General features: G+C 42.3%; 3 protein-coding genes across 6 annotated transcripts; 1 reads left to right on the forward strand and 2 right to left on the reverse strand.

Moving 5' to 3' along the window:
• The first annotated feature begins 1430 nt into the window (after positions 1-1430).
• Positions 1431-10465, forward strand: dnajc16 (DnaJ (Hsp40) homolog, subfamily C, member 16). Of its 4 annotated transcripts, none has more exons than XM_023835113.2 (15): positions 1431-1704; positions 2396-2557; positions 2972-3038; positions 3461-3791; positions 3920-4104; positions 4308-4412; positions 4512-4670; positions 4830-4960; positions 5220-5397; positions 5928-6110; positions 7100-7176; positions 7322-7402; positions 7488-7577; positions 7869-8039; positions 8540-10465. In XM_023835113.2, exons 2-15 carry the CDS (start codon positions 2403-2405, stop codon positions 8982-8984), a joined length of 2358 nt encoding a protein of 785 aa, XP_023690881.1. In that variant the 5' UTR covers positions 1431-1704; positions 2396-2402; the 3' UTR covers positions 8985-10465. The 4 variants fall into 4 exon arrangements, with proteins under 4 accessions (XP_023690881.1, XP_023690882.1, XP_023690880.1 ...); XM_023835114.2 differs by having other exon boundaries at positions 1431-1652; XM_023835112.2 differs by having other exon boundaries at positions 1432-1683.
• An 820-nt stretch (positions 10466-11285) lies between these two features.
• On the reverse strand, positions 11286-15324 carry agmat (agmatinase (putative)). Its single transcript, XM_023835118.2, has 7 exons — positions 14837-15324; positions 14223-14425; positions 13782-13830; positions 12739-12934; positions 12041-12220; positions 11847-11931; positions 11286-11735 (listed from the first exon to the last, which is right to left on the reverse strand). The coding sequence occupies exons 1-7, from the start codon at positions 15166-15168 to the stop codon at positions 11662-11664; spliced, it is 1119 nt and encodes a 372-aa protein (XP_023690886.1). The 5' UTR covers positions 15169-15324; the 3' UTR covers positions 11286-11661.
• Positions 15325-15444: 120 nt separating this feature from the next.
• pink1 (PTEN induced kinase 1) lies at positions 15445-19876 on the reverse strand. The gene is made up of 8 exons (XM_023834965.2): positions 19406-19876; positions 18840-19115; positions 18206-18309; positions 17940-18122; positions 17555-17718; positions 17142-17269; positions 16812-17042; positions 15445-16305 (listed from the first exon to the last, which is right to left on the reverse strand). The coding sequence occupies exons 1-8, from the start codon at positions 19754-19756 to the stop codon at positions 16024-16026; spliced, it is 1719 nt and encodes a 572-aa protein (XP_023690733.2). The 5' UTR covers positions 19757-19876; the 3' UTR covers positions 15445-16023.
• Between the last annotated feature and the right edge of the window lie 3 nt (positions 19877-19879).

Consider the following 19879-nt stretch of genomic DNA (forward strand, 5'->3'; position numbering starts at 1 on the left):
ACAAGTATAGGTTTGGTTCATGGGTACATTTGCCAAAAGCTGCCATTAGCAACTGACATAGTAGGAACAGTTCACGTGTGCGGTTCTAACTATGTAAGTTCCCTATAGTTAGAACGACAACAAGGTAGGCCTATTCCCCGCGTAAGCCCCCCCCCCACCATCGAATCCCTACTGCTCCCACCTTCTGCATAATTTGTCTGTCATTCTAAAATTATCTTTATTAAAAGTCCAAATAAATTTGTATAACATGTTCGAATGTAATGAGGTTCACTGACCAGCTCATGCATGGATTTTACTTGGGTGGGTGGGGGGTTGAGGGGATTCCCCATGACAATTTTTGCTGATTTGGTCTCCACAATGTAATATTAACCTAATCCGCACACACACACACACACACACACAGAAGATAAAGATAATCGACTCTATCCTTGGTGTTGCCAAAGCGGTACTGCGCTACATTTCAAACTTTGGCTGTTTTCGGCCGCTACATCGTCCCATTCTGTCCGTATCTAAGCATGTGAGCGGAGTGGAGCGTATTGAGTTAATTTTGTGCCAAAAGTATTACTCAAAATTTTGAAAACCGCAAACAAATTATTAAGCATTAAAGCCAGAATTCTGACATTAAAGTAAGAATTCTGAGAAAAAAGTCAGAATTCTGACATTAAAGTCAGAATTCAAATAATATTTTCATGGAGGCCCTAATCCTCTTCCGAAGAATTCTGACATTAAAGTCAGAATTCTGAGAAAAAAGTCAGAATTCAAATAATATTTTCATGGTGGCCTTAATCCTCTTCCGTAGGAAACTGATAGATCATGCAAGTGTATTATATTCTTATCAAACGTATAGATGACAATAATGTAGAGCAAACTGGTGAGTAAACATTCACTTTGGAATCACTTTTCTCAGAAACATGAGAGTGCTACGCGAACAGGCGGAAGCCAGAGCAAAACGTGAGAAAGTTATATGGTTGTAGCATATCAAGTCTATAAAGTAAAAAGTATAAAAGCCTGTAAAGTAAATAGTAATTTCACGTAACGTTATCAGTGAAATTTAATTTTATAGAGAGACGCAGCAGCATCAAACAGAAAAAATTTGAGGAATTTAAAATGTGGATGCTTAGCCTGTATATTCTTTAGGGTATTAAGCCCACTGATTCCTTTATTTTTAAGCCTATTTTTGTGTGGAATGCCATTGCCAATCCTGTCCGTTGTTGCCTATATGTTGTTTAAAAATAAATATTTTCTGTTCTGAGTGGCAATGTTGCCGTTGCTCATATTTCTTTATGATATAAGGCTTCGGTTTAAGATGACATTTGTTAGGCATGCAGATTATACAGTATGTCCCTCTTTGACTGGACCGGGAGGAAATTTTAGTGGAGCGAGGAGTGATGTTGAGCGGAGCGGCTTAGTGCGAATTAGAGAAGAGGAGCGGGCGGCACCAACAGCCTTGTGAGCGAGGAGCGGAAATGATCACCGCTCCGCTCCCAGGCTCTGGTCCGCACTTCCATAGCGAAGACACGCCGTGCGTCTTACGTAAACATTGGACGCCGGCGTACGTTGACAGAACCGGAAGCGCGAGTGCGATCGTTGCGGCGCAGCCTGGATGTAGCTGTCAATAGGATCGCCGTGCCGAAAGCCGTTGTGTTGGCGATGTATGAATCATAAAAGGTTATGTTATTTACGGTGCGTGAGTTAACAAATATGGTGCGTTGATTTCGGACTAGCGGATCTGGCGAAATAACTGCCGTGCGGTTTGATTTCGCGCTACGTAGCTAAGAAAAACAGACAGGGCAGGTAACTGGTTATAATATTAGAGACCAGTTAGTAGAAGTGGTCGATGAAACAGCAGATATGCGATATTTGCTCATTTTGAATATATCCTACCCGAGCAGGGCGTGTGTGTGTTTTGTTGTTATATTAGTCAGATGGTTTGCCGTTTAACATTATCGCTGTCGACTTTGCGAACGCCAGTCAAAATTTCAGCTCCTTTGCTAAAATATCTATGGTTAAACTAAAAGGATTGTTTAGTTTTCTAGGTAACCTCTGTTAAGTTTATTTTGATGCAGTGTCTAGATTGATACACACTCATAACTTGAACAGAAAAGACGTTTGCAGTTTTGACACTTTATCACATCGTTTTACGTCGACAAATTATGATTTTTCTTTTGTCGTTTTCACATATACATCATTGTATCTGCATGCAGTTTCTTAAGTTCATATATTACGGGCCTTTACAATCAAACGTTTGCTGCTGTTTGTGTAATATGTGCAATTAATTCGATCGTTATTTTACTGCTCTTTAACATACATCTAAAGATTGCTGTGTCAGATAAAATGTTGTGCTTGCTAAAATTAATACTTCATCTGTTTTGCATTTTGAAACTTGCTTTTACAGTGAAAAGATGGACCGAATGAGTTACATATTCACATTCCTGCTGCTTGTGTATTGTACTGTGGAAAGTGCGACAGAATTTGACCCATACAAAATTCTTGGGGTTGTTCGGAGCAGCAGCCAAACTGAAATCAAAAGAGCATACAAGCAACTAGCTAAAGAATGGTGAGAATAGTTTTCATTGTATACCTTTACGATGGCCGTGTGTTGTGAATCTGTCCTTGTTGTTCTCTAGTAGAGAAATTGGTGATTCAGTTGATAGCATGGTTGACTTGCATTTCCAACAAGTGGGTGGTTCGAGTCTCACCTTTGCTATATGTGCATGGAGTTTGCATGTTGCATGCGTTGTGAGGCTGTCCTCTTAGTACTCTAATTTCCCCTGTAGTCCTAAGACGTGCAGTTAGGCTAATTGGCATCTCTAAGATGGTCTGAGTTTGCGTGGTCCATGTGATGGACTGACATTCCATCCATGATGTACCCTGTCTAATAATTGTAAAAATGTTCGGAGTTGGCTTTGCAAGATTGCAGATTATGCAGACAGTAACTTTTAATTTATGGTTTGTGGTTTTTCCTCTGAAGGCATCCTGACAAGAACAAAAACCCAGAAGCTGAAGATATGTTCATCAAAATTACTAAATCTTATGAGGTAATAGTTTGACTTTCTAATACTCTTCAAGTTAGTGTGGCATCTTTTCTCTCCAGTAGGGGGCAGCGTGTGGCTCAGTGGGCTAAGCCTGTATGCCTGTAATCAGAAGGTCGCTGGTTCAAACCCAGCCTCAGCGTGTCTGCAGGCCCTTAACCCCCAGCCCCCTCGGCGCTACTATGGGTGCTGCCCTTCGCACACAACTTACTCTACAAAGAGCAAGTTGAGGGAGGTGTAAAAACAATTTCCCCACAGGGACAATAAACTATCAAATATTATTATTATTATTATTAGTATTAATTATTATTAGTAGTAGTATTAATTATTATTATTAAGTTAGAAAAGCAAAATAATATATAGTACAGTGAGCTAGTCACTGCTGTGCACACAGTTCAGTGTATCTGTGCATCTTCTTAATTCCCCAGATCTTATCCAACGAGGAGAAAAGAGCAAACTATGACCGATATGGTCAGACGGACGAGAATGCACAATATGGACAACCGCAGCCGGGTTTCCGCCACTTCCATGACAGTTTCTACTTCGACGAGTCGTTTTTCCACTTCCCCTTCAATGGCAAGACTAGTCGAGACTTTGCTGATAACAAATATTTGCTGAACTTCAACCAGTATATGAATGACGTTGTGCCGGACAGCTTCAGACGACCCTACTTGATCAAGATCACCTCTGATTGGTGCATTAGCTGCATCCACATTGAGCCTGTTTGGAAGGAAGCAGTGCAGGAGTTAGACACCCTGGGTATGATAGACTCCTGCAGTATTTGAAACTTCTCAGATGTGAAGTACGTTTTCAGGGTTATAGCAGTAGCACTCAGTGAGTTTGTATGCATTATATAGCTATATACCACTTGAGCTTGTCTGTTTCAGGTGTTGGGATTGGTGTTGTGGATGTTGGTTATGAGCGACGTCTGGCTAATCACCTTGGGGCTCACCGGACACCCTCCATACTTGGAGTAATTAATGGCAAGGTGACCATCTTCCACTATGCTGTGGCACGGGAACATCTGAGGCAGTTCATAGAAGATCTGCTTCCACAAAGATTGGTTGAAAAGGTATGTGTTACAGAAACGGCATACAAGCAATCTTTACTTAGAACATTATTGCTAGGGAAAATTTGCTGAACATTACTAATCTTTGGGTTATTTTTGGCTAATATATAGCTTGTAATGTGTTTAGTTTCATGCACTGCTCAAGTTATGTTGGTGAGAATTATGTTGTCTAGGTTTTTGTTGTTTGGTTGTGAATCTCTGTTTAGGTCACAGACAGGAACTACATAGAGTTCCTGAACAACTGGCATGAGTACAACAAGCCACATGTGCTGTTGTTTGACCAAGTTCCTGTGCTCCCTCTCTTGTACAAGGTACCCAGCAATCCAGCATTGAACTTGCAGCTTGATCTATAATTGATAGTATTGGCGACATTGCTGGTAATGTTCAAAATATGTTATGATTTTCTGTAGCTGACTGCATTCGCCAACAAAGACTACATCCAGTTTGGGTATGTGGATCAAGGTTTGACTGAGACGGTGAACCTGCTGAGAAAGTTCAACATTAACACCTACGCTCCGACCATGCTGGCTTTCAAGGAGAACACAGATAATCCAACTGATATCATTCAGGTGGATTTTCTTTTTAAACTTTGATCGTCATTTAGTATTATTTGTGGTTTTATTTTTGATAACATGTAAATGCAGCATTTAAATGGAAATGTATGTTTTTTTCCCCTTACAATGCTGCGTTTGCTGCATTATTTGAAAACTTTCTTTCGTTTATTTCAGTCAAAGGGGATGAAGAAGCAGATTATCGATGAGTTCATCTCAAACAACAAGTTCCTCCTTGTCCCTCGCCTGGTGAATCAGAAGCTCTTTGATGAACTTTGTCCTGTAAAACAGTTTCATCGGCGCAGAAAGTAAGACCTTTTCATTCATCTAAACCTTGTTTGTCATCCTTGACAAAATATATGAAGAAGATTGAGAACATTAGTTTCACGTTTGAAACCTTTAAGGCATGTTGGTCTAGCTCAATTATGTTCCAAATCGGTTTCTTTCATTCAGACGTGAGATAATTGTGTTTATGATGTTCTGATGCTCTTCAGATTAAACTGAGCATGGTAGAGCAACATTACCATGACGGTCGCCTACCTTCTGTCTTTAACCTCCATCTGACAGGTACTGTGTCCTACTGATTACTGGAGAAGAAGAAGCCTTTGTCACGGGGAACAAGGCGTTCCTCTCATTTGCCTCCACCAACACCAAGGAGGTGCTGAGGTTCGCTTATGTCTACCAGAGGCAGCAGCAACCATTGTGTGATGTTCTGCTAAAGGACAGAGACAACCTTCCACCTCAGGTCAGGGACCAGGAGCTGACCAAACAAGATACACATATATTTGTTACACAAAATGTACAAAATTGTAAACATACATATATATTTAATGTTTTTTCTCATTTCGCTGTGGTTGGTCCCCACAGTGAATGACACAGGCAGCGGTTGGCTTGAAATCCATACTTTCTAGATAGGAATGAAACCCTATTGGTTTGCGGAATATTTATTTACCTTGTCTGGATACTTTTGCGGAAGCTGTATATTGACCATGGTATTTCAAGGGCTTTTCTCTCTGACTGAGTTAATCACCCTTGGAGCGTGAGGGCTAAACACTCTTATTGTGGGCTGCCATGCAAAACGTAGGAAATGTTTGAGCTAAATGTTGGTAATTTCTATTAATTTACTTAGCTTTGACTTTAATTGATTAAGGAGACATTTTATACTAAGTTCCCCATCCCCTGTCCTCCCCCTCTCATTTCTAACTGCTTGATTTTTAATGGCCTCCTCTGTGCAAACACAAACTGACTACGATTGGGGCTGTGGGGGGGGGTCAGGTGGTTATCCTGGAGCGACGTAACACAGCCGGAAAGGTTCTGTATAAGCCCGTAATGGGCGGCTGGAACGGCAGCGAGGACGACAAGTATCGGCTCCTGGAGCAGCTGGAGATGCTGCAGAAGGACCCCTCCATCCTCAACAACGACGCCATGTTGCCTGAGCTCAATAACGAGTTTGCCTGTGTAAGTTCCTCACCCGCCGATGGCTGCGTAGGAGATCCATCTATGGTGGTGTGAGAGATGGGCCACATGGTTTTATTATCACAGCAGTCCTATACTGAAGTGGCTCGGGTTTGTTATGGCTTATTGTTCATCTATGTGTGTGTGTGGATTAGGTTCATATTACATTGTGGGGACCAAATATCCCCCACAATATGATCAAAAACCTGTTGTTTTGATGTTATTTTGACCATTTTTCAGGTCCCCAAAAAAATCTGTGGATGCAATCATAAAACTAAAAATGCCAAAAGTCTCATATTTTGTTTGGTTACTTATGATTAAGGTTAGCACTGGGTAGAGGATAAGGTAGTCATGTTGGGATTAGAGCGTTCTCAATAGAAATGAATGGAGAGTCCCCACAAAGATATACAAACCTGTGTGTGTGCATGCATCTATATATTTTTATAAACATATAATATAGCTGTTTTTACTAGAGCAGTTAAGGTGATGTGTCTTTCGGACATGAGTAAAAGGGCGTGTCCCTGCCCCCCCCCCGCCTTCTTTCGGGGGCTTCATCATGGCTTCTTACGCTTGGTGCTCCAGTCAATTTGCTTTTTTCAACATGGAGATGCAGCTACTCAAAAAACATGTCACACATTTTCTGGCACAGACATTGCAGATGCCACCCATCCCCCCCCCCCTGCCCATCACTGTCTAGGGATGTGTTCAGTATCTGCTTCTACAGAGCAGTAGTTGATATAATACCCAAGACATTTCCCCATTGTAATAATAGCCTCTGGATTCATTCTGAGTAATTGATGCCAATTAAATAGATGACACATTCCTACATGTTATGACTGATGGGTAAAAATGGATTTATGTGGAGAATTTCTAGGGCAGAAGAAAATGTATGCATTTTATTTCTGACGTGTCAAAAGTTTTTTTTTTTTTTATGTATTAGGACTTTTAGTGGGTAATGCTAACAAAGCTAACTCTGTGCCTTTAAATTCCAGATGTTTCTGATACAGTGGATTTATACAGCCTATGACTACCTCTGTCAGATTGGTGATGATCTCCTTCACAATAATTGGTAAGATTTTTACTTGAATTTAGGAAGGTCTATTTATTCATAATTTCTTCTACCTATTTTTATCGATGTAGTAATAATGTTATGTAAGTGGACAGTGTCCCCTTTGCATCTGGAATTTCTTAACCAGAATGTCTTTGGTTTGCAGGCGAGAGATGATGCCACTCTTATCCTTAATATTCTCTGCATTGTTCATCTTATTTGGCACAGTTGTCATCCAAGCTTTCAGGTCAGTTCTTATACTCTTCCTGCTTCCACATGTTGCTTGTCCAGCTCATTCATTTTGCCGTTCCCTCATCCATCGCTGCTTTCAGTGACTCCAGCGAAGACAAGCAGTCAAAACCGAAGGCAAAAGATTCAGCCAAATCGGAGGATGGATCACCAGGCAACACCAGCACTTCCAGGCAAGGGAACGATGTGAACGGGTCTCGCCGTTAAGGAAAGTCTCGCATTGTTATATGCTAAATCATAGTCTGTATTTTTTTGGTCGCATGTTTTCTTCATCGTTACCAATAGCTACAAATTCCACTTCCATCTGTGAATAATGTTGCTGTGAATAATCATGCTGATGGTTAATGTGTGATTGTTCACCGTCCAGCAAGATCTCTGCACGTTCTGAAATGTTGATGTAAAGGATAGAGTTCTAAATTTCCGGCGAATTTAACCACATAAGGATGGCCCTTGTCCCACTGTAGTCGCCCTCCAAAGAAGAACTTTGTGGAGGTGACTGAGTTGACCGACATCACCTACACCAGCAATCTGGTGAAGCTGAGGCCAGGGCACATCAACGTGGTCCTGGTGCTCACCAATGCCTCCAAGAACATCCTGCTCAGCAAGTTTGCCAAAGAGGTGTACTCCTTTACTGGGTGAGCGGCCAGGTGGATTGTTCTGATTGGCTGTGGTGGTGAAGCAGTTTCCCCTGCAGTGGGTTAGGGTGGCTCAACAGCGTGATATGTGGTATTTTCATCATGTTTTTTTGGCAAATCATTTAATTTATCGTGACTTGCTGTATAAATAAGCTTTATCATTAGGCATTTATTAGGTATATTGTTAATTTTAAAATATGACCCTTCTAAGGGCCTGTCAGCGGTCCTGGAAGTTGACTATAAACAAAAATAAGTCATAAAATATAATGTCGAAATTAAAAAGTCTGAAATTAAGTTTCTGTCCCTTTTAAGTCATTTTCTGATAATGATGTCACTAATAAAATATATTTATAATATTTAAACATCTCAAAGCATGCTGACATTGGTGTCCATTCCTCCGTAATGCAAGCAAGCTAAATTGGGCAAATACATTAGATACTGCCTGGTTGACCTGTGGTACTATGTGACCAGTGATGACCGAATGGATTCTGTCCTCACAGGAGCCTGACACTCCACTTCTCCTTCCTGAATGTGGACAAGCACAGCGAATGGATGGACGCACTTCTGGAATTTGCCCAGGACGCCATGCGCGCCGATAATGACGAGGATGATTCCGGCCACAAGGTGGACTACACCGGATATGTCTTGGCCCTCAATGGCCACAAAAAGTACTTCTGCCTCTTCAAACCCGTCTATACGGGCGAGGACCTGGACGGCAAGTCCGCTGAGGAGGCGCCTGCTACTGCGGGGAGGAGCAGGTCCGGGTCACGAGAGGAGCAGGCTGCCCGCAAGACTGTCCCTCGGTCCCGATCCACCTCCACCCTCCAGATCCACCACAAACTGGACCGGCTTGGCCTGTGGATGGAGCGGCTGATGGAGGGAACCTTGCCCAGGTACTACATCCCTGCTTGGCCTGGCCTGGAGAAGATAACAGCCAACAAATAGAATGACATTATGGCTGGCTGTGCTTGTGTTAGGCCCACAGATAAAGATTGCTGTGTCTGGAAGGATTGGCATTTTTTTGAGAAAGCCAGATGCCTCTTCTGCCTAGCTTCTGTAGGGATTCACTGTAACGTGCTGCTCAAAGACACAGCCAGTAACGGCGAAATTGACCATTGCAGCAGCACTAGCTGCCAGTGAGATCTGATGGACCGATCCATCTGCCCACAGCACTTTCGGCCGCCTCCATTCATGTTATGTTTTCAATCCCCGTGTTGGGATCGCTTTGGAGCAACCCATTGTGCTTTTGCTGCTTTTTAGAGTCCCTGCCTTGCTATAATGTTTCCCCGCTGCACGCTGTGTCCTTCCTTAGCCCATCCACACATTTACAAAGCACTGGAATCACTGTGAGTTCCCTTTTTAGTTCCTTGGACTTGACTGCTCTGCCCCCTAGTGGTCACTCCATACCAGAACACGGTCTGTTTGACTTGGATGACAGATCCCATGCAGTTTGTTCTGCTTAAAACATGCCTTCTTGTGTGTGTTTTGCTGCTTCTTCAGTATGATTTGGTGCTCATTTTTTCATTTCAAAATGTTTTTGTGAAAAAAAAAAAAAATTACCAGTGTGGGCTTTTGTTATTTAATTTAACTGCACAAGCTTTTTTTCCCCTTATCATCTAGCATGCATCATGGTAGCCCATCTCCAAGCTACCAATTCTCCATATCTCTGCTTATTGAACTAACTTATCTGACAGGCGCCTTCTGGCCAGCGGCGTTATGTAGCATTGATGTCTCTTATGATCCGCCCAGTAGAAATGGTTCTTTGAAATAAGATTACTTGCATTTCAAATATTAATTTAAACCTTTATGGCTACTGAGTTTAAACACACTATAACCACTAATGTACTATTGTTAATTCTCCTAGTGTATGATTTGTATATACTGTAACCAAGGTAACGAAATGTTGTCTCCTGTAAATCTGTTCCAAAATATCAACTGTACTTTGCTGATTCAGCAGCTCCTGCTTCACAGCGGCATGTACTTGTTACACAGTAGCCAGGTGGAAACGGGCCTTGGCTTAAATTCATGCTTGTGCTGAAGCCGTGGAACAGATTCCTACATCAGGATCACGATCCATTTCTGTTAAGTTTTACCCCGACTGTGCTTGAGTCCCATTGGCTGGGCACTTTCGCAGGATTTGGAGTCTTGAGTTTACATGGGATTATTTGGCAGGAGAGCATTGGGTACAGAGTAAATCCTCAGGCTGTGCCCGCTTCTCCCAGTACTCTGAAAGTTGGCATAAATATGCTCTACTGCTCATTGGAGATTCTGATTTTAAACAAGCAATCCCCTCTATTTTCAACAATAAAAATTATAATTTATATTTGTGTGTTCTGAAACGTTGTGAATAATGTACATAAAGACTGAAGTAGTTTTATTTATTTCATATGTTATGTAATTATAATAAAGGTGAATTTTAAGGTGTATTACTTATTTTGACAACTTTAAGGTAAATGCCAAAGCTGAACTGGAATGGTTTAACCAAAAGTTTCATGTTCCAAATGTATACAGACAGGGTTTCCGCGGGTCTTAAAAAAGTCTTAAGTCTTAAATCACTTTTCCGTGAATTAAGGCCTTGAAAAGGTCTTAAATCAGACCAGCAAGTCTTAAATTCATATGATCATGGCATTAATTTTTGTGAGGGATTGTTTCCTCGTGTGTTTTGATTTTAAAGAGAAGCGAAAGCGTAATTTGTGTGCTACATGGCTTAGATCGCTCAATATTCATTGAACGGTAGATGGCGTTATGTGCTGCTTCATCTGTCAGTAACCCGAAGAAGAACTTGACAAGCATGCGCAGATGAACCCTTTCTTCTAAAGCGCGCTATTTAGACATGTAGTGCGATTGGAAGGCCGAAGAATACGTATATTCTTATGATTATAATATATCATAATTCTTATGATTATAATATATTCGTATGAATTTCCCTACGATATTTTTTCCTTAAATTTTCTTTATTTGGTCTTAAAAAGGTCTTAAAAAAAGTCTTAAATTTACTCTTAGAAAACCTGCAGAAACCCTGACAGAGTATGAAAAAAAATAAATGGGGAATGAAATTATACTAGAAAAATCCAGTTTTGGCTTTGGGAGTGGGAGTAAGGCATATGTAACATTACAGCTCACAGGATTTTGATATTGTAATGTTACAAAAGAATGGAGGTTTTTCCGCCCAGCCATCATTCCAATACTTAAATTATGACAAAGCTGTAGAATCATACAATAAACAAAGGAATTTATATTAGCTGATCAGCTTTGGAATTAGCTTTAATGTGAGGGATAATATAAATTCTGGAATATGATGATTTGTGCAACAATATTTCACTTAATCTAAAATGCTCTTTATCTCCACAATAGCAATTTTCCGTGCCAGCCAGCAATGTTTGTATTCATACATTAAATATGTAATACACTGGAGATGTTCCAGTTATTGTGGTGCAAGAATTTATAACAAGCAATGAATGCATTTATCCAAAATCTGAATGATTTTCATAAAGGGTCTTCATCAACAAATGGCAACTGACAATGGTGTTTAACAGGACTGCAGAAGAGTTTGATGATTAGCAGAAATGAGGGCCTTGCTTATAACTTTAATTTTGTTTGCACTGAGGGGAAGCACAAGACATCAGTAGTATTTTATCTTTGGAAGGACGCACATCATTTCAAACAACAGGTTGGCAGCTAACAGAGCCGTGTTGCCTAAAGAAAGAAGAAACAAGTGGAATCAGGAGTTATTACCACACACCACCAATGAGTATATTTAACAGCATATCTGCATTTTAGGTTTGCTGTTACACCAACGTCCAGTACCTGTGGTGTCATAAGGTGGAGATACTTCTACCAAGTCGCAGCCAATCAGCTTCAAGCCACGACAACCCCGTATAATCTCAAGTGCCTATGGGGGCAGACACAACCAGTATAAAACACAAGATTATGCATGTTTGAGCTTTCTGTCAATAAAACTGAATAACACAATTGATGGCTATTTATTAAATATCTGGAACCTGGATGGGAGTGAGTCCAGCGATCTCAGGCGTGCCGGTCCCGGGTGCGAAGGCAGGGTCTAAGGAGTCAATGTCAAAACTGAGGTACACTGGCCCCTCCCCCATCTGCTTCCGGACTTCCACCATGAGGGGAGTCAAGGACTTGAACCAGCACTCTTCAACCTGCACCACCCGAAACCCCTAGACACAGACGCTCTGTTTCAGTAAAGATGATAATGGGTGTATACAGGGGCGGGGACTAACCCAAGCTGAAAGCTGATTGGCCCCTGGAGTACCCCTCCCCTGTCACTCAAACCTTATCATTGGCTAATGATTAGGTTGGCCCCTCTTATGCCCCCAACCTTAAAAAAATCTTTGAAATTCCCCTGTACCTAAGATTTTCTAGTGCTCTACTAAACAGGTAATGATCAGAAATACAAAGTCACTGTGCCTGGTCTTGGCATAATGTCAGAGGTGGAAATTTCAGGTCCAGAAAGTACAAATCCAGACCAGGATTTTGTTTCAACCAACCAGTGGAGTACTCTGTAACTGTGACTCTTTATGCTCAACTGGTTGGTTGAAACTAAATCACGGTCTGGATTTGTACTTTCTGGACCTGAAATTTCCACCTCTGCATAATGTCAGTAAAGAACACGACACAGCAAATATTAATCGAGAGGCAGCAACCATCCTTGTAGGTGCGAGAGAATGAGAGGAACCTGTTTTCTGCTCCACTGGTAAGCATCAGGTGAGTAGCTTGTCCCACGAAGGCCGATCTGTGCCACCCGTTTGCAGTCCAGCAGCCCTTCCTCCACACAGCGACGGAATGGTGTCCCGTGTCCAATCTTCTCGCCCAGGACAACATCATTAGTGTCTGCATGTGCATCCACATGGATGAGGCCTACTGGGCCATGTCTATCAGGGAGGCACACATGAAGAACGGAAACGGCATTACATTTTCCATATTATAAGTGTATGTCATTTAATAATCTTATACTAGTACCCTCTACATCCAGTTTGTATCTATCCAATATCAATAAATGCTGACATTCTGCACTAATACTTGCTCATCACCCCATGAGTGGAACATATTACAAAATATATTGAATTTAAACTCCTTGTCTTCTCTGAATGTGTTTAGAAATCTCAAACTCTGAGCTTAAAGAACAGTGTCATTGTTTCATATAAATAAATTTAATTCTAAGTATTTTTGGAGAGTGTTTGTATGTGTTTTAGTTTGTGTTCATATTAATCATATCAATCATCTCTGTATGTATGTATATGGAACCTTTGTCTTATTTTGTTATTTGCTGCCTATCTTGGCCAAGACTTCCTGGAAGAAGAGATGTTCTATCTCAGTGGAACCTTCCCGGTAAAATAAAGGATAAATAAATAAAATAAACATAAATAATATAAACAAAAAATGTTACAAATTTATAGACGACATTATAATTTTATATAGCGACATTACCATATTATTATTATTATTATCATTAAATTTGTTATATTCTGTGGAGTTGGTGCATAATGCAGCATCATCACATTATGCGTTGTTACCAATTCATTCGAATCCTATATAGTGCATAACTATTACCACACTTTTGTATATTGTTTTACATGCTTTTTACATGAAATTAGAACGAATGCAATTTCTATCTTAAATCTTTGTTTAATTTGAATGATCTGTCTCCGCTCTGCACACCTCTGCCGTTACTCTACACGATCACACTTGTGATGCTACATCTTGCACTTACACACTTACTTCTCAGCAACGGCTTGGAGAATTGGGTACGATATGGTGTGATCGCCACCTACATGGAGCGATACGGTAAAGGTTAAGGCAGAAGCACCATCACAGGCATGTGAAGATTATTCCTATTATTTACTGCTACCAGCTTCATGTATCTATTTAATTAGCAAAATTTTATCCCAGGTTTCAAGCTGTAGTTAATAATTGCTGAAGTACTGGGCAAAGTGACATAACTGTTTATTTTCAGGTTCCTCTCTGGTCAAACAAGGATATGAAACAGTTCCCTGAAACCCCTGGAGTTTGACATAACAATAATGTTCATTCAGGGAATCAGTTGCAAACTGTTGGAACAACGTGCTATTGTGATGTATGCTTAGTGAACTCCCACATATTTCATTATCATATGAGTCTCTGAAAGGATTCCGTATATACTGAGCACAATATACATCTCACCTATGGTTAATGGTACGCAACCAGTAGCCACAATCTTTTTGTAAGCTTCACGGATTCGTTTGCACGTATCCTTTAAGTCATACATGTTGACGTTTACGTCGCCAATGTCGGCGACCACGAGCGACTGGTAAGGAGCAGCCCCGGTGGCCCCGTTGCACGCGCGCAGCATGGCCGATTCCGCCCTGATTTGCCGAGGACCAAACCTGCAACACACACACTGCGTAATTAAACACGTATAACGCAAATTTGTCCTTGCACATATTATTTCTTCGAGTTAAGAGAAATCTGCGAAAGTAGACATATAGATAGAAGCTAGAAGACATTCGCCTTTGCAAACATTCAATGTAAACTTACTTTATTCTAGAAATCAATAATTCGCAAATTTTTTTCCAGTAAATTGCAACTACTCTGCTGAGATTAAGTGAAATTTAAACGTGACAGTACTGACGGTGATGTGAACAACTTCGACAAACAGATAAACAACAATATTCATAATAAATGCTGCTGCAATTGCATAATGATTATTCTGTGCATGGCTCTCTGCAAGTTTCGTCCTGGAGCTTATTGCGACGGGCGCACTCATCGTGCGGGTTCCGGGCAGACTGACACTGTACCTCGCCCCGGGACGGTTCGAAGTGCCGGTGTCGATGGGAACACCGATAAAAGCAGCGTCTAGACCTTCAGCTGACTCCTTGAAAGGCAGCTTTCCCATAGTAGAAATTCCAGAAACTCTAGCCACAAACTCGGCGCTGGGCGGAACATTGTAGCTTTTCGCCGACAGCCGTCTTCTGGGCTCCGCCGCCCCGTCAGGTCTCTCACTCCGGCGTGCAGAGACTATTCCCGTCAATTTGGGTGAGCAATGCATTTGGGATTTCATCCTCCGCAAACCTAGTAGTGCGAAAGAATTTGGAGAAGTTTTGCTTGCATGTTTCAAAATAGCAAACATTGCTTCTTCTTTTTGTAAATTCGGCACAAGATAATCGAAGGAGAAATTTTCTCAACTAAACGACAGCAGAAGCAAAGTCCAGACTGAAGAATAAAGTGCAGCAGTTAAAACCCTCCGGTGTTGCCGAGATCATGGGAAACGTATTTTTCTGCAAGTAAGTGGAGCAGTGAACACGCACACGTGACAGCCTCAGCTGTTATGGAGATGCGTCAAGGAAAGTAATATTTGTAGATAAGGTGACTTCAGACTCCAAAGCAAGAATACACCACAGTCATATCAGCGCAAGACATTTATTTATACAGTGATTGTCAAGCTTGTACCATTCAGTTCTTCCACCTTAACAAGAGTCAATTCATAATTGAACCAAAACTCAGCCTTTTCCCCGTTCAAATACATCTGTAGTGTTACAAGTCTTTCGGGATTTATACATGGTAAAGAATCCTACTATGAGCAGGCTAAGGGTATAGATATGAATGCTTGAAAGTTGCAATCCATTTGAAACTCTGGATAACTTCAGAAACATCCAAAAACACAAGCAGCTGCACACATCTGACTAAATTACAAATAAATAGTTACCTAGATGCATCTGCAGCTTCCACTCATCTCCAAAATTATAACCTTTTGACATGAGAAACTTTTACATCATTAGTGTGTGCAATGTTTCACATAGTGCATTTTCTATGAAAATAGATGAAATTATGCCAAGTTAACCAAGTTTCACACTTGCTATGTGCAGGATTGTGCGAAAAATGCTAAAGTGCATGCCCTAATAGAGACAGAATCCTGGATATGCCCCACAGGTACCTCCTACTGCAGGCTAATCCAAAACATTCAAAAGAATTGCGTCTGTGGAAGTCAAGCAAAGCCAGACTGAAACATGTGTTTTTCACGTCCAAACAAAAGGAACGCTATGGAGGTACGGAGCTCCTCGAGGGTGACGTTGGACAGGAAGCTCTTCTGCAGCTCCATCTCCACAGTGCTGCCGTTTGGGTAACGATCCGTGAGCAGTGCCACAGCGGACCGGCACAGCAGCCAATCAGCCATCTCCTTCGTACTGCCGATATCCCGGTCGGCTAGGGATTGTGCGCCCCATAAGCTAAGATGCAGCATGTTGGCAGCAACACGGGCGCTGGGGCGCTGAAAGTAAAGCAACACCATGAGTCCTAATGAGAAACATCAGGTCTAATGCTGCGTTCCCGACAACTCGGAACTCAAAAATGTCCGACCTCCTACTTGGTACTATGGAACACCTGTTGAAGTCAGATCTCCGCCTGGGAAACGTGCGCTAATTTCATGAACCCTGACTAAACTGAGAAACAGGTGCTGTGACGTCAGACAACATGGCAGCGATTAAAGTCAATGACAAATAATCAAGTGACGGCCACAGAGAGTGATTTTTCTTTGTTTTACGTTGCAATAAAATATATACATGTGAAAAATCTCTAGCTTGGAACATATTTGGAAATTCTGACCTCCGACTTCACTGGAATGCAATATTAACATATTTTTTTCCCCACAGATAGTTACTATAGTGTACATATCTTATTGAATGTTTTGTGTCTATGCATTGAGATTACAAGACATCCAATGAAAAAAGATATGGAAGATGTGGGAAGAAATGCTAATATCCCATGGCCACCTACCTTTTTGGGGTTCCGACGCAGCAGCAGCTTCACCACCACTTGGGTGTCAGTGAGCATGTAATGGGGCAGCGGGGGCAGCTGCCACTCCTGGTACCTACTGCTGTCCAGGCCGTTGCGGCCGTAGAACGGATTTGGCTGCCCAAAGATCTCATAGGAAATGGCTCCAACTGCCCAAGCATCAGCTTTGCTGTAGTCAATGACAACACTGGGCCCAGCAATGGCCGTGGCAATCTTGAACATATATAAAGAAACGGTTGTGTTAGCCCGATGTTTCGAGCATCAATTTGTTGATCAATTTATTAACTATCTCTATTTATGACAGTGAATAACCTCAGGGGCCATTAGCGCAGAATTCCCCCCTCGGTTCACCCATCGGCTGTTGAAGGGCAGCTTCAACTCACAGTCCCTCTCTGCCAAACAGCAGCCAAAATCTGTAATCACCAAGCGAGGGTTGCCCCCTACAAGAGAGAGATATGAAACTGGTATAATAACACAGGCACTGAGTTAATGAAAGTAAAATATACAAGATCTTGTTCTTTAGTATTAACACAGTCATGTGGGTCCTCTTGACCCCCATTAAAACAAGCATGCACCTTGAATCAACAGGCAGAAACCATAATAGACGTTGGGGGAGTCTTATTATTATGCAAATGCTGGCAGGATGAATCCAAAACAAAATAAGCCAAAGACACCATCATGATTGGGACCACACCATCTGACATCATAGATCATGTGGCTCTGACCAGAATCAAACTCCAGGAGAATGTTGTCAGACTTGAGGTCCCGATGCGCGATGCCGTGTCGACATAAGTGGTCCACACCCTCCAGGAGCTGAAGCACCATCAGAGAGCCTGTCCTCGCACAGGGCAGAGAATCCTCCAAGAACTGCCCTAAGGTACACGGGTAGCTGCAGGGAAAGAGCAGCCCATGTAAAACGCCAATCAATCTCTTTGAAGTTCACGCAACATGTATGAAATTTACTTCTTTGCACAATATAGGACCCTCTCCAAATGACTTTCCATATAAAGGTCTAGACTATGATTCGTGATACTGGTTACATACATGCTGCTTTACTTAATGTGCTGAAAGCTTATTGATAGCTACACTGAAGGATCAGAATCTTCTTACTTTTTCATGACCAAGAACAGGGTGTGGTTCCTCCCTAAGCCTGCAGGGTTGAGTCGGGTAGGCAGGACATCGGGATACTCCTCTTTTGCCCCAGGTAACAGAGGGACTTCTGCTGTGAATGCCCTGTACAATGTGATCACGTTGGGATGAGCAGATACCCTTCTGGGCACATCCCCAAAATACCTGCAAAGACAAAGAGAGTCCTCAGACCTTCCAGGCTGTTCTGTGCTCGAAGGCACAAACCATGAACTGCTGCAAAATCTCACCCATCCACCACAGCTGCACCATTTCTCTCTTTCAAAGCCAGAGGTCCTGCTGGGACCAGTTCGTGCGACATGGCGCTCAAGATGGAATCACTTGATGAACCAGGCTGCAATACACCAGGAGGAAAAAAAGCAGAAAGTCTCAGTGTGGTACTTACAACTCCAGTTGTGAGGCCTTCAGAAAGTAATAAGGCTTTAAGATGCTGTGGCCACTGAAGATTAAACTGTGTGAGAGTCAGCAAAGTTTTCAAGGTACCATCCGTGAAACAATGCTAGCCTTCAGTAACAACCCAGGGAACGGGGAACAACCCAGGATGGGGCGTCAACCCACCTCAGAGCACACACACACACCATTTACTAGCACATGCACGCCTACGGGCCATGTGGTAACTCCAATTAACCTCAGCATGTTTTTAGTTTGTGGGGTGGTACTGGAGCACCCGGAGGAAACCCCACAACGACTCGTTAGTAACCTAATCAAAAAAATTACTTTAAGAGTAGATTACGTGTTTGTATTTGTCCTTAGAAGTCAAACTTTACTGCAGAGGTCTGATATAAAAACGTGGATCTCAGCTGTGTGGGTTAGCTTGGCCAGACTATCCAAGAACGTCCATTAGATGTTAAGAGCACCACCTACCCCGATGTTCCACATCATCTTCACAGCCAGTGGGTAGTCAGTCACAGAGCAATTTCTCAGTTCTCGGTCATCCTCCTGCCTGTCATCGCTGCCCAGCTTCATCCTCACTAGGGAGGATGTCCTACTCTCCCTGGGGACAGCGAAGGAAGCTGCAGCCTCATACACGGCTGCATTGCACCCCTTCCCGATCTGCTTTCCAATCACATAGTCCTCCAGTTTATACCCCGAGGTGAAGTGTTTCAGAGGGTTCTGGAAAGTCTTCTTACTGAATAGCGCCTTAAATTGGGGGAGGGGGTGAAGGTATTAAGCCTTTAATCTTCACAACTTAATCTTAATATTAACAGGTCAGCATTTACAATACACATACCGTACTAATTAGTGCATCATACAATTTATGTCTTTTGAAGGCGATCTGACATTTGATCACATGCACAGCATACAGTCGCATCCTTCATTTTAAATTGTATTTATTTTTTAAATATTATCCTTAATTTGACTATGTAGTACATCTGTAAAGATAAGAACATTTTTCCGTCGTACTGCCTGTGTACGGTCTGCACCATTACCTGGATCTCTTGACAAGCCGCGGTGCTCCTTCGGTCGTCCTCCAGTTGCTGCTCAATTAATCCCACACCGAGCCCGAAAGCCAGAAACACGGCTCTGTTCCGGGGGGAGCCAAACATTCTCCTAAAACTGCCGGAATGCAGCTGGGCAGCAAGGCCGCTGAGCGATGTGCGATAATACCGGTAGCGAGACGGCAGGAAAGTCCGAGGCTGGACGGTGTGGACCGGCGGGCCTACGCGAAAGCCCTCGCCTCGGACCTTCGCTGCTACTCGGACAGCCGGTTTCCCAAAGCAAGTCTGAAACACCGACCTCGCCAATGTCATCCCACGATTTATTACATTTCTTACGGACATGGTTGCCTTAAAATTCCTCCCGTGAAGCCGCTTTCCCCAGCAACTTTTACCGATCAAAACACACGACCAAGGTCAAAATGTAAACAAGTTAGCCCCCTAGTGTTGGGGAATGGCATAACATGT

Source organism: Paramormyrops kingsleyae, chromosome 6 (assembly GCF_048594095.1).
Source record: "Paramormyrops kingsleyae isolate MSU_618 chromosome 6, PKINGS_0.4, whole genome shotgun sequence".
NCBI lineage: Eukaryota > Metazoa > Chordata > Actinopteri > Osteoglossiformes > Mormyridae > Paramormyrops > Paramormyrops kingsleyae.